At 42.6% G+C, this 13,344-nt stretch overlaps 1 protein-coding gene across 2 annotated transcripts; it reads right to left on the minus strand.

Annotated features, from left to right (window-relative positions):
* Positions 1-74: 74 nt before the first annotated feature.
* Positions 75-9,509, minus strand: LOC139564251 (guanine nucleotide-binding protein G(I)/G(S)/G(T) subunit beta-3-like). Of its 2 annotated transcripts, none has more exons than XM_071383618.1 (9): positions 9,344-9,509; positions 5,582-5,705; positions 4,359-4,504; positions 3,148-3,211; positions 2,779-2,941; positions 2,527-2,593; positions 2,020-2,221; positions 1,503-1,719; positions 75-1,244 (listed from the first exon to the last, which is right to left on the minus strand). In XM_071383618.1, exons 2-9 carry the CDS (start codon positions 5,636-5,638, stop codon positions 1,138-1,140), a joined length of 1,023 nt encoding a protein of 340 aa, XP_071239719.1. In that variant the 5' UTR covers positions 5,639-5,705; positions 9,344-9,509; the 3' UTR covers positions 75-1,137. The 2 variants fall into 2 exon arrangements, with proteins under 2 accessions (XP_071239719.1, XP_071239720.1); XM_071383619.1 differs by lacking the exon at positions 9,344-9,509 and adding an exon at positions 9,139-9,168.
* Between the last annotated feature and the right edge of the window lie 3,835 nt (positions 9,510-13,344).

Raw genomic sequence — 13,344 nt, forward strand, 5'->3', positions numbered from 1 at the left:
GCTCTTAACTGGAATACACCAGTTAAGTTTGAAGCAAGATGACATGTTTTTATTAGTCTTAAGGTGCTAAGTAAAGCCATACCTTAAGTGTAAGAAAAGCGCCTTGTGAATTTACTATATGCACAATGTTCTGATGGTAAAGACAGGCTGTCCAAATTGTCAAGTGTGTGATGCGATTTGAAAAGACAAATAGTCACTTCACATTGAGTTGCTACTATGTTTTGCTCGCACGACAGTGGTAAAACAAACCACTGTCAATTAGATATACACAGCCAGGTAAGGTTTAAACTCCTCTATGACAAATGTGAAATATTGTGGTCTTGTGCATTTGCCATTTTTATTTTGTTGTCAGTGAACCATAAGCTCTATATCATCCCGTCTGTCCAGCCAACAGTTTACTGAGCGCTTATGCCTTTTTGTGACTAGCCATCGGGAAGTAGGTCAAAAGATTAGACCCCAACTCATGGTAAACATATCCTATTAATCACGTACGTACGTAAACTTTCAGACACACACTCTTGTAGAAATCTGCAGGCGAAACAATTTTATTCTGATGTGGCCATAAAAATAGAAAACCGTAACTAAACAAGGGAATTCTCTAACCAACACACAAACATCCGCTTGAAACAAATCAATGCTTACATATTCATCCTCTGACAAACATTTTAACTCGCCTCGAATATAAAAGCATGTAACGTCCTAGTTATTGTAAACCTACAGTCTATCGGTGGTCATTTATTTTGTGACCGTATCCTGCTATATCCAAATCTAGCGTTTCCATTTGGCAACTGCTCTTATGACATAGGAAATATATTCATATAACGCTAGAATTCAGTTTGAACCTTGACATAACAATCAATCATTCATTGATGCAACGATCATGTTTTTCTACAAAAGTCCCCCCTGCCTAACTCTAAACTTGAGTCGGAAGTAGCAAGAGACGACAGACTCTCTCGTCACAATTCTTCTCTCAAATCGAATAAGACTTGGCACAATACAAATAAATAACCTTTCACCCTTGGCTTCCTAGTCTCCCCCCATCCCCCTCTTCAATCTACCAGGTTTCCATGATATTCTTCCTCTATTCCCCTCTCCTTAGTCTTTCGCTCTGTCTGTTCTCTAGACTAGAGGACTGACTCAGTTCCATATCTTCAGGAAGCTGTCCCAGGATCCTGTGCAGCATGCCATTCCGTCCGAGGATACTCCGATGCAGCTCACCCTGTTGTCATGACCAGCCAGCACTCCTGAGCCATGAGGAGAATTACGTCAGTATAGAATGGATGCAAATATTATGTTTGCCTACATTGCATCCACATTCTCTCTCCCTCTAATTCTCCCTTCGTCCCACTCACATCCTCCTTTCTCTTCTCACCATCCCCTCTACTTACCCACACTGTCTCCCTCTCTTTCTGCCTCCAGCCCCTCCAGTCACCATCTTTCTCTCCCCAACCCTGCATACTCACCCACACTCTATCTCCCATTCTTTCTCCCTCCGTACTCACCCACTCTCTCGGCTTTAAGCATGTCCCAGATGTTGACGTTGAAGTCATCGTATCCGGCCAGTAAAAGGCGGCCGGAGAGGGACGGGGCGAGCGAGGTCACCCCACACATGATGCCCGAGTCCTGGTAGGTGATGAGCTCCTGGTCTGCCCTCAGGTCGTACAGCTTACAGGTGGCATCGTCTGAGCCCGTTATAACCGCATTACCATTGGGGAAGAACTGGACAGAGTGGAGAGGACAGAGGTTGGAGGTCAGAGCAGTGGTCTCTCTAACTGTGGTTCTGGAGAGCTACAGAGCGGGTGTAAGCTTTGGTTCACCTCATTAAATGAATCAACTGTTTGAGCAACCAGTTGCATCAAATACATTTTTGGGATATTGTACGTTTTGTGTTTTTTAAAAGCTTAAATTTGTAAAAACTTGGAAGTCTTTGTCAATGTGAACTGCCGGGTGCAGTGCATCTATCAGAATACTAAACTATTAGTAAACAATGAATAAATGCTGGGGGTCCTCTGTCCTCACCCCGATGGCGTTGATGTCACTCTCGTGGCCGCTGAACGTCTGTCTGCAGGTGGCTTCCCTGATGTCCCACAGTTTGGCCGTGAAGTCACATGCCCCCGAGATGAACATCTTGAAGTCGGGGGACACGGCCAGGGACATGCAGTCACCCAAGTGGCCCGCGAAGATGGTCTTCTCTGTCCCTGTCTCAATGTCCCATAGAACACTATAAAGTTTGGACAGAGGGAGGGAATAGGAGGAGAGGATGGATATAGAGGTGGGCAAAGAAGACCGCAGGGACATGGTCAAAGAAGAGAGGGTTGCGATGGAAGGGCAAAAGAAGGCAGAATGTTTAGGACACCATTGCAGAAAAGTAATAGATAAGACTATGCGTATCAAATGAAGGGTACAGTATAAGCCATAGAATTAGAATGATATGGTAGCATTAACAGGTTGGACTGATCTCTGGTCAGTCATTGTAACCCCGTATTGCACACCAGACTCATACAGATTCCATCTCTATGACCTTACCAGGTGCAGTCGCCAGAGCTGGTGATGATCTCACTGTCGCTAAGGAAACGACAGCAGGACAGGTAACCTGGGCAATAAGAGAGAACACCATCAGAGCCATACAACACAAGCATGCTGTATTGGATAGACTATATAAATACTACCTCGTATGTTCTTACATTGACTTTGATCGAAACGACTCATCGTTAAACGTGTTGCCCGTAATGCTGTCTTAATGAATGCAAATAGTGGGCTAAGTGTCGAGTGGGGTACCTGTGTGTGCGGCCAGCTCCCGCATGACCTTGACGTTGCCGTCCTTGCCCTTGAGGTTGTAGATGGAGCACATGTTGTCGAGACCGCCACACGCCACCATGTTCCCCGAGGGCGCGTAGGCACACGTCATCACCCACGACGACTTCAGAGGGATGGCGCTCACCTGAGCAGAGAAGGAAAGTGATTCCTCACGTGGACCAGTGTGTGTATGTGTACGTGCCTGTGTGTCACACCGCGTTTGTCAATGTGAGCACTTATACGAGCACTTGATATTACAGTATATTGTCATTACATGCCGTATTCATGCAAAAAACACTGTCCCATGAGCAAAACTCCCCAGACTGTAAACCCAGACGCAGTCCGCCATACCTTGTTGGTGGTCAGGGTGTCCCATACTATCAGCTTTCCATCTTGAGAGGCACTGACACACAACCTGGTAGAGAGAACAAGACCGGTGTAGAGACAGACAGAAAGAGAGAGACCGAGTCCAGTAAAAGATCCAAGGACCTGCAGCAGCTCAAGATAAATAGACAGACAGATCGATAATAGATACAGAGACTCTTATGTCCCAATGGCAGTCCGTCTTTAACACGACTGATCTAAAAAGCCACGACATGGTAATTGACTAATGCTACTGCACTTTTTCCTATTGCCAGGTGTTTCCAGCACAAATGATGACGGGGATGTTGATGCTGGTGATGATGATATTGTGTGCTATGTAGTTATGTCTAGCCACTATGGAGGAATATGTGTGAATATGTTGTCTGTTAAGTGTTCACAGTTGCCAAATGAGTTCCCAATTGAGGGACAATAAAGTTGTATTGGATTGTACTGTGTTAGACATAGAGAAGCGTTGTTCCAGAACCTCTTAGCCCAACACTGGTTCAGTTAGTAAAAGCTATCTTTTAGACCCACTAAATGTAGGACACCAAGTATTGTAAACCCAGGAAAACCTAATAAGCTTACTAACTTGCTACAACTGAGAAAGAGAAGAGATGAGATGAAATGAGAATATAGGGAGAGGTAAGGAGAAGGAGAGAGGACAACATGAACGAAGAAAAGGTGGGTTAGTGCACATTCAAGTTATAGTATCAGCAATAATTGATTGATTTAGGGATAGTGTTGGTTTAAAGTGTTGCCAGACTGTCAGTCAAGTGTTTCCTGGTTCCACTAATTTGTCCAATTAAAACAAGCTATGGGATTGCGACGCCAATCCAATTAACCAATAAACACAGAGCACCACGTGAAGCCAGTTTTAAACCATAGCAGTATTTGTCACAGCAATCTGTTTGAATGAATGGATGAACAGATGAATATATATGTTACATAATGACATGATAGAACTAACAGAAATGATTGAATGAATACTTAAATAAGCAATTCTCAGGAAAAGAGTGCAGGCTAGAAGTCTGTGAAGGGTCTCTGTCTACTTTGAGCTAGTGTGTGTGTGTGTGTGTGTGTGTGTGTGTGCGTGTGCGTGTGTGTGTGTGTATGCATGCCTGTGTATACGTATGTGTGCCTGTTTGTATGTGTGTGTGTGTGTGTGTGTGTGCTCTTGTGTATGGCATATGTGTGTTTACTTGGTGTCAGTGCCCCAGTGCATGGCATAGATCTTGGCCAGGTGACCCCTCAGCGTCTTCCTGGTCTTCAGCTGGACACGCCCCACCAGCGTCGTCCCGGCAACTGCCTCCTGCAGGGTGGTGTCCTGCACTACCTTTCGGGCCTCCTGTAGAGGGATGGTTGTGTATGGTCAAGTTATGGTTATAATAACTATGGTCCACTTAACTATGGCTAAAACCACTGTCATAACTATTGTAATTTTTAAGGTGTGCTATTGCTGCTGCAACCTGGTCTCAGAAGAAAACGTATTACATATAACTAAACTACTGTTTACACCTACTCCTCCTGCCTTTGGACAAACAGAGCGGTCAGGGGTGGGGATGTATGGTCATAACTGTTGTCATAGATATGACTATGACTGTGGTGTTATTAACACCTATACACCTTACTGTCCAGAGGATCAGAACAGTTAGGATTTGTTATTATTGTATTAGGATCTCTTTTAGCCCAAGGGCTAGTTTTCCAAGAGTTCTTAAGAAATGTAAAAAAAAACATATAGAAATTAGAAAAACAACAAAAGCTAAAATAAAAGGACAAAAACACAAACAAAGTTTCACATCCCTATTACCTGGACATATTACGAGTAACACCCCCCCAGCCCCTCCCCCCTCCCACCCGCATACTTCATGTCCACATATGAATTTAAATACAACATAACATATTACAAGAACTTCTTAGACCCACTCTAGTCGTTCAATACATTTTACGAATGAATCTCTTAAAACAACTCGGTTTTTGTCAAGAAGTTCAAGGACTTCACTGCCCTGAGGTAAAAGCTCTTTTGCCCAGTTCTAATGTGGGTTTTGGTGGTCTATAGGTGGCCTTTGGTGGTCTATAGGATAAGGATTCTTGTTCAGTTTATGGTTGATGATCATGGTAAAATTTTCAGCAAAAGGCAAATAGTTTAGTAAAGTACGAGCATATGAGAGGAACACGGGCAGGCGTTATTCACACTAGTGATTGATTATTGCCTAGCAGTTCTAAAGGAGACCCAGCATCTGGAGGGCTGCCAGTTTGAATCCTGGGTCTGACCGGGGGAAAAATGGGCGGGAAGTGAGCTGGCAAATAGAGTGTTGCTGGTATCAAATCCTTGAGTTAAAAGCGGACGTCAAAATCTGGTTGGATCCTGTGTGCAATTGACCAATAACGTGATCTTCATCTGAATTATTGATTGATAACTGACAGTGATCTGATCTTTGAGGTTGTCCGCCTCCTTTCGCAGCTCCTCCATTTCGCCCATGGCCAACGGTTGGTAGGCGTCGTCACCGATGGAGACAGGAAGGGAAATCAGGTGAGCAGACGTAATCCTGGGGAAGAGAGGGGGAAAAATGTAACATTGCATTTTATCAGTTCATTATCCATTCTTCTCTCTGTAATGTCAAAGTCTGTTACCTGTATACAGCAACACATGAGATATTTATGCGTGTTACCAGCTTTTTAGATCAAGGTCTACCCACTCTTTTCTTTGTTGTTTAGCTACTGTTTTGCAATTCAAACCCCCCTCAACTACTTTGCAAACCCTCACAAACACAGGCACACACAAATACCCATACACTCACAAACCCACACCCATAGTCAAACAAGCTCACTTGCACAGATATGCATATGCACACACACATGCACGCACACAAACATACATACAAGCGTGCAACTATATGAACTAGTTAATATAGCACATACTGCATATGCACGAACACACTTTCCCACCCCGATTGTAAACTCAAACCTGTGTGGTGTGTCATCTTAATACTAACACTTTTCTTGTTTGATATCTCTCCTCGTGCTTATACTAGCTAAACAAACGCAGTGTTTAGTCTGCCCTTTTCTATCTCAATTTACTTTAGTGCTATAGACTTCGAAAGCTTTCCAATCTTACGTCAGCCCTGAAGGCACTTGTGTTTTTGTGATTCCAGTGACATCACATCACAGCGCTCTAACGATGCAATTAATCCTGTCGACTGAGTCAATGAGGACTGAATTGTTTTTTCAATGACCGAAATATTCTCAGGTTAGGCGTACTATACAGTAAAGACAAGAAGTAGGCATCAACTCTCTCAAGTATCTCTGTCACATTATCAAATTAGGAACTTTAGAACTGGCAATGGCATCAGACTGTTTTCTGAAATCAGATGATAACCTTTACTTTAAAACACTCTAAACATGATAATCACACAACATTTCATGTAACATCCACACATCTAATAACACATTTGCATAATATTTGTGACAGATTAAACTATTTGGATCTTACTCTATCTTACCTTGAAAACTACCAGGAGAAGAAAACCCTAAATCCCTGGCTTTGATCGTGTTCCTTTGCTGCAATCTCTCTCTATTTGTCTAAAGTGTCTCTGTCAAATCTCATTACTAAATGAATTTGCCTCTCATTTGTTTGAGGAGAAAGGTAGAGGGAGAGAGAAGAGGCAGTGACTCAGAGAAAGATGTTCCCTTTCCATTGTTCCTTGCTGTCCCTATCTGTCTAGTACTCTAGGATACATGCATGTGTAAAAACACTGTAAATCGTACGTCTAAATATAGAAATGCCTGAAACAATTAACCCTAAGGCGATTGCGTCCATCTCAAGTTAGCTGTGCTCATAGGTGTCCTGCTCCCTCACCTAAAGGGAGTAGTATCCACAATGGTCACCTTATCTAGCCTTCATCTGATTTAGGCCATATATTTGGTTCCCTGAGAAAATTACGTTTATAAATAGTACTAACCCAATAAAACGGGACCGTTTAAAAAAAAAAAGAAAATGTGTTTCAACTGTGCTATTGCCCTTTTGCCATCCTGTCCCTGAGACCCCGGCCTGCCGTTGTTGCATGTGATTAAATGGCTGCTAGAGGTTGTCGCAGAGTGGAGTGCATTAACACGGAGAGAGGGAGAGAGGGAGAGAGAGAGAAGGGGGTGGGGCTGTGTGTAGAGGCGATGCAGTAGAGAGTGAGTTTAAATCCTAGTGGCTGAGATTTTAAAGGAAGCCTTTTGATTCAAATCTGCTCTCATCCGATTACTGACTGCTCTTTGCATCTGGATAAGAGGTGGAGAGAGGGAGGGGCGTGATGGAGAGATGAGAGAGGAAGGGGGAAACTAGTGGTGGTGGATGAGAGGGAAGGAGAACTGAGAGAATGGGCTGGTTAAAATCTAAGACAGGGTGAGATGGGTGTTTTCTGTATAAAATGGGCAATGAACTTGAACTAGTGATTGTAGGAATGAGTTAGTCAGATCTTGTTTTCTCGCTGTAAATGTTTCACCTTTTCACTATTGACACACCATTAGTATTGTGTCACGTATTATTAGGCATATTGAAAAAAACGTTAACGGTGACCGGTGGCCAAACCTTAGTGAGAATTTAGCACTAAAAACAGACCTTTCTCAGAACGGGACTAAAGAACTCTTTCCAATTTGTAGCAAGACACTTTAGTTTTGATTTGAACGCCGACGCCTTGAACTGTATTTCCGTGCTATGAAAGGGTCTAACACAAAGTACCACGTTTCAGCACCTATGCCAACTAGACACCCACAACGCTAGTGATACCCCCGGCAGAGAATCAAATGTATTCCAAAATGGATGTATCAGAGGAAACACTGTACAATGCTCAAACACTTAAACAAAGGATGTGATCATTCAAATGGACTGCGTTTAGACAGGCAGCCCAATTCGGATGTTGTTTTCCCACTAATTGGTCTTTTGACCAATCACATCAGCTCTGGAAGAAAAAAAAAGATCTGATGTGATTGGTCAAGACCAATTAGTGGAAAGAATATGAGAATTGGGCTGCATGTGTAAACTGTCTGTCAATAGGGAAAAAATCCACTTAAAGGATAACATTCATTCATATCTTCTAAGATGATCTGTAAGCAGAGTATTGCATTAGTAGTGCAATAGCAATATTACATGCATTATAATATAGAAATCATACGTAAATCCTTATGATAAAAATGTAAAACATTCAATTAAACATATCCAATCCAAGTTAGTGTTGTTTCTCCATGTGATCCCCAAGGAATCGACCATGCTGCCATGCTACCATACTTCTTCAATTAAATTCCCTACCATGTTGTAGAGAAGAAAATGGATTCATAGATTTTACAGTATCGATAAACTGTTATTTGTCGCCATTAAACGGCACCCTCGTCATAGTGCTATCAAATGAAATGAATACTTATCCCACAGATCCACTCACTTTGATTATATGAGAAAATCAGGACACACTCAATCCAGAACTAAAAGTACTTCTACACTCCCCAAACTAATCTGGCGGCAGCAGGCAGCCTAGCGGGTAGCCTTTTTCTGCAGTTAATTACCAAAAGTGCCCTCTTTGGCCTCATGGCTGGAGTATTACTAATATTTTTCATCATTTCATCATTGATAAAGATGATGTCAAAAAACCTGATGACGATCCAGTGTTTCTATGTCAAACAGTGTTGTTATGTTTCAGTCTTCTGTGACGTATATAAAGTGTAATATTGGGATGCAAACTCAAAATGGTATACATTTCAACTTTATATCTGACATGGTACAGATGTCTTGTTTTTTTTAAACCATGTGTATGAGGTGTATACTTTTGTTTCAAAGTAGATTTTTTTAAGACTACCAAGAATCACTCTGGGTGACCCTGATTTAGCCCACTGCAGTAAAAGGTTAAGAGCATTGGTCCAGTAACCGAAAGGTCACTGGTTTTCATCCCCGAGCCGAATAGGTAAAAGATATGTTGATGTGCCCTTGAGCAAGGCACTTACCCAAATTGCTCCTGTAAGTCGCTCTGGATAAGTGTCTGTTAAATGACAAAAATGTACAAATCTGTTTCAACCAAGAGCTCCATATACAGCGCTACTGTGACCAGAGGGTTTCACTTACACATCTATTCACATATCCAATCAAAAACTATAAAGAAAGAAAACAACAATTGAGGTGTAAAATAAAAATGTATGGCTGCCTACTCACCAAATAAGGAAGTTCTCCAGTGGGTTTCTTAACCTGTTCTCACTTTTCAGGGTCCCTCCGTTTGGTTGTCATATGTTTACCCCTCTTCTGTTACTAGATGTTTTTTATTCAGTTTTCCTGTCCCACACAGAATGGATATTCCACTCTCTTGCTCTCTCTCGCTCTCTCTCTCTCTCTCTCTCTCTCTCACACTCTCTCTCCTGTGAGGAACAGATGCGGATTGGAGCGGATGAAGAAAGATCAGGGATGAGGGGATAAATCCAGCGATGGACAGAGAGAGAGAGGGTGGGCGGGCGGGGGGGGGCGGGTGTGAGAGAGAGACAGACAGAGAAAGAGAAAGAGAAAGAGAGAGAGAGAGCGAGAGAGCGAGAGAGCGAGAGAGAGAGAGAGAGAGAGAGAGAGAGAGAGGCAAGCAAAGCACACCAAACAAGGTGGGCAATCGTGTCATGGGGTCAAAAGACAGGAACCAGTCCTGCATTAATAAAAAATAAAATATAACATGCACCCCTGGACATGGCTTTTTATGGTGTGGTGTGAAAGCATGTGACTGGCAGGGGGCTTCAGTGTTTTGTAAACTTGAGAAAAGTCTAATATTAGAAAAGCCAGTAGCACAGACAGACAGAGAGATGGGGACCAGACGAGGGGACATTGGCGACACATCGCAGGCCAGGGAAGAGAAGTTACTCTAGTACACCTGCATGTATGAACCCCTAAGGCCAGCACCTCAACCTGCCTAACTATGACCTGATGAAGATACACGTTTGCTACAAAGCCACATGGGTAAGAATAGAGTAGATTTGATTGTCCTCTGGGAAGGACATTCTCTTTCACAGGCTCGTACCATGGTTCAAAGGTGTGGTCCATAATACTGTATTTACGGCACTTTTACATGTGCCTCAAAACTTTTCATGGCCTCAATGAGCTACATTATACCGTTCAAAAATATGCATTAAAAAGGCAACTTGCTAAAAGTGAGACACAGTAAAAAGGAGATAGACAGAAAGAGTGTCCGGGGGTGTGTGTGAGAGAGAGAGAGAGAGAGAGAGAGAGGAAACAAACACAGCGAGTAAGCGAGACAGGCAGAGCGAAAAAGGGACAGAGAAGTTTCACCACATTGCCCTTTGACTTTCTGAACTTATCTCCACATGGATAGTTAGTATTAACCCAGTACTTCCACCCTCTCTCGCATGGTCAAATAGCAACAGGACTCATTGAGCGAACAGACACTCTCCTTTTTCTGACAGCGCTGACGCTGGATTCAGGGGAGAGACAGAGAGAACGTGGGGCGTGTGAGAGAACCAGCGTGAGGCCGAGAATTACAATCTATTAAGCTTTGTGTGGTCGTCTCTATTGGTCTCGCACATTCAGCTAAGCTACACGTGCCAGCAGTGAGCCTGCAGAGCAGCTTTTGGCTGCAGTAGGGATGTGACAGCAAGGACAGAGCACTGAGCCTTCTGTTGCTCTGTGATGCTATACAGCATAATTATAATACTACAGCCATTAGCAGCCTACTGTTCCTCTCTCCAAGTCTTAAACAAGGGGAGGATGGGATTAAATGTCAAATCACACAGCCAGAGGAATCAGCCATCAACAAACAACCTGGGAAGACATTGAAGTGAAAGCCTATCTAATACTAGACTACCCTGTCTCGGTCAGTCGTTGCGCTACTTGTATGCATGTCTTTAATTGTCACCTTTGACCAATGTGCTTCTATGGTGTGTTGGCAGTAACCAACATTGATATGACAGGATCACTCGACTTGACTTGACAGTATACAGTATCAAAAAGGGTTCAATCAAACCGGCCTTACAGTAGCTAATGTCTGCTTAAATCTTAATAGGACACACTGAAAAGGATATATGGATATGGACATGTGTATACACTGAGTGTACAAAACATTAACAACACCTTCCTAATATTAACAACCCCCACAAACCGGTGCGCCTGGCACCTACTACCTTACCCCGTTCAAAGGTACTTAAATATTTAGTCTTGCCCATTCACTCTCTGAATGGCACAAATACACAATCCAAAGTCTCAAGGCTTAAAAATCCTTCTTTGTCCTGTCTCCTCCCCTTCATCTACACTGATTGAAGTGGATTTAACAAGCGACATTTCACCTGGATTCACCTGGTCAGTCCATGTCATGGAAAGAGGAGGTGTTCCTAATGTTTTGTACACTTAGTGTATATACTGTATGTAATATGGATGTGGATCCTTACTCAATTAGAGGAAACACCATAGAAATAGAACAGTAATATATCTGTGGAAAACACTATCACATCAAACTATAAAGAAAATTATTCAACACATTCAAATGATGTGTTCCTTTACGCATTTAAATGATATGGTGGTGATGTGTTTACTATCTGACCCATGACTCCTTTTACGTTGTATGTTATATCAAAAAAGATTTGGATTGATTACTAATCGTGTGATATTCAACAGATGAAGTACAGCCGATATACAGTACATCCCTTGTATACACACATAGACACATCATTTGACGCTAGATAGTGGGGTGACAGCGTGACAATACATGATATAGATGTACGCCTGCTTAAACACAGATTAACTGAGCCTTTTAGGGAATGCAGCGGCTGGAGAGGGTAGGCTAAGGGATGGAAGCGGTTAAAACCAGGAGTCCATTATTCTAGTTGGATTATGATTCCATATTCTAAATGGGAGATTTCGTAAACATCATAAACAAATGCACTCATTTACGAGGGATTAACGGTAATCTCTCTTTCTATCTTTCCCCCCTTCTGCATACCTCTCTCTGTCTCTCCCTCTCTCTCCGTAGCATCAGTTTTTTGTGCATTTCAGAGCTTTGTCTATCTCCCCCTCCCTCTTTGTCTTTCCCTTTCTATGTCAGTGTTTCTGTACTGCATGCTCTAGTCCCTAAGCAGGTGTGACATCTCTTTCTCCTTATCTGTCTACCTCTCTCCTCCCTTCCCCTCCTCTGCCTCTCTCTACCGCCCCTCCATCTCTGACACTCACACATTTACCCTCTCTTGGTTTCATGGTCTTCATCTCCACACAGTTCAAGGGCAGCCTGGCACTGAGGTAATCGGGTTAATGGACTCTACGAATCCACACCTATTATCTCAACCTCCCTCAGTCTCACTCACTCTCTCTCTTGGCACATGCAGTTGATGTTTTAACCCTTTACACTCGTGGGAATTGGCCTATATGGATAGGGCTACATTGAAATGTTTCTTCCAGAACATGTATGAAAACCATATGCATAACCATGGTAGCAATTGAAAGGGAACAGTTTGTAGATAATGTGAGTACGCAACAGTTCAACTGACACGAGACTGAATTGAAACATTACACTGTTGAGTTTATGCGCATTTGACATTTACGGTACTTTTCGCCGGCCGCATTTGTTGATAACGAAATCAGAAAATATTCTAGATACGTATTATAAGATATTCCTGGAAAATGCTCTCCTAGCTGTGCCGTCGAGGAACTAGAGCAAGCACCCTTGTGGTTGTTTTGTTTGGAACACAACCCTGCGTCACAGCCATCACACAATTACTGGTGTTTTTTACGCAATCCAAAAACGGTCCATTTTAAATCGCAATCTGGTTCAGGTGAGCATGATTTGAAAGCTTGTTCTATTGACAACATGACTTGCTGAGTTTTGTACGATCTTAGTATTAGGCTTTCACAAGGCAATTCAGAGAAACAGATCGTAATTTTGGTGCGCATAGAAAGGAGTCATGAGTACATTCAGGTGCGTGTGCCGCAGCAAATTGTCTTAACAATAAACAAACATAAGATCATTCTGTACAGAACAACCCAGGGTATGATGCCATGTCACCTTGTAACTGTACATCAAACAGTGATCATAAACGTTGACATGAGTTTTAGGATTTGGAAATGTGAAGTGCACATTTGGACCATATGGGTATTTGGCTTGCTTGTATGACTTCAAAAGCTGTATTTATTATAATCCGCAACGTCGCATCTTTCAAAATACATCGAGTCATCTT

This window comes from Salvelinus alpinus, chromosome 35, assembly GCF_045679555.1.
Source record: "Salvelinus alpinus chromosome 35, SLU_Salpinus.1, whole genome shotgun sequence".
NCBI classification, from domain to species: Eukaryota; Metazoa; Chordata; class Actinopteri; order Salmoniformes; family Salmonidae; genus Salvelinus; species Salvelinus alpinus.

Excerpts from the sequence above, each read along its gene's own strand:
- LOC139564251 (XM_071383618.1), bottom strand. The coding sequence starts at position 5,638 with ATGGGCGAAATGGAGGAGCTGCGAAAGGAGGCGGACAACCTCAAAGAT. Across the intron at positions 4,505-5,581 it reads ACCTCAAAGATCAGATCACT|GAGGCCCGAAAGGTAGTGCA; the intron begins GTCAGTTATCAA and ends ATCCCTCTACAG. Across the intron at positions 2,222-2,526 it reads AGCTCTGGCGACTGCACCTG|TGTTCTATGGGACATTGAGA; the intron begins GTAAGGTCATAG and ends CAAACTTTATAG.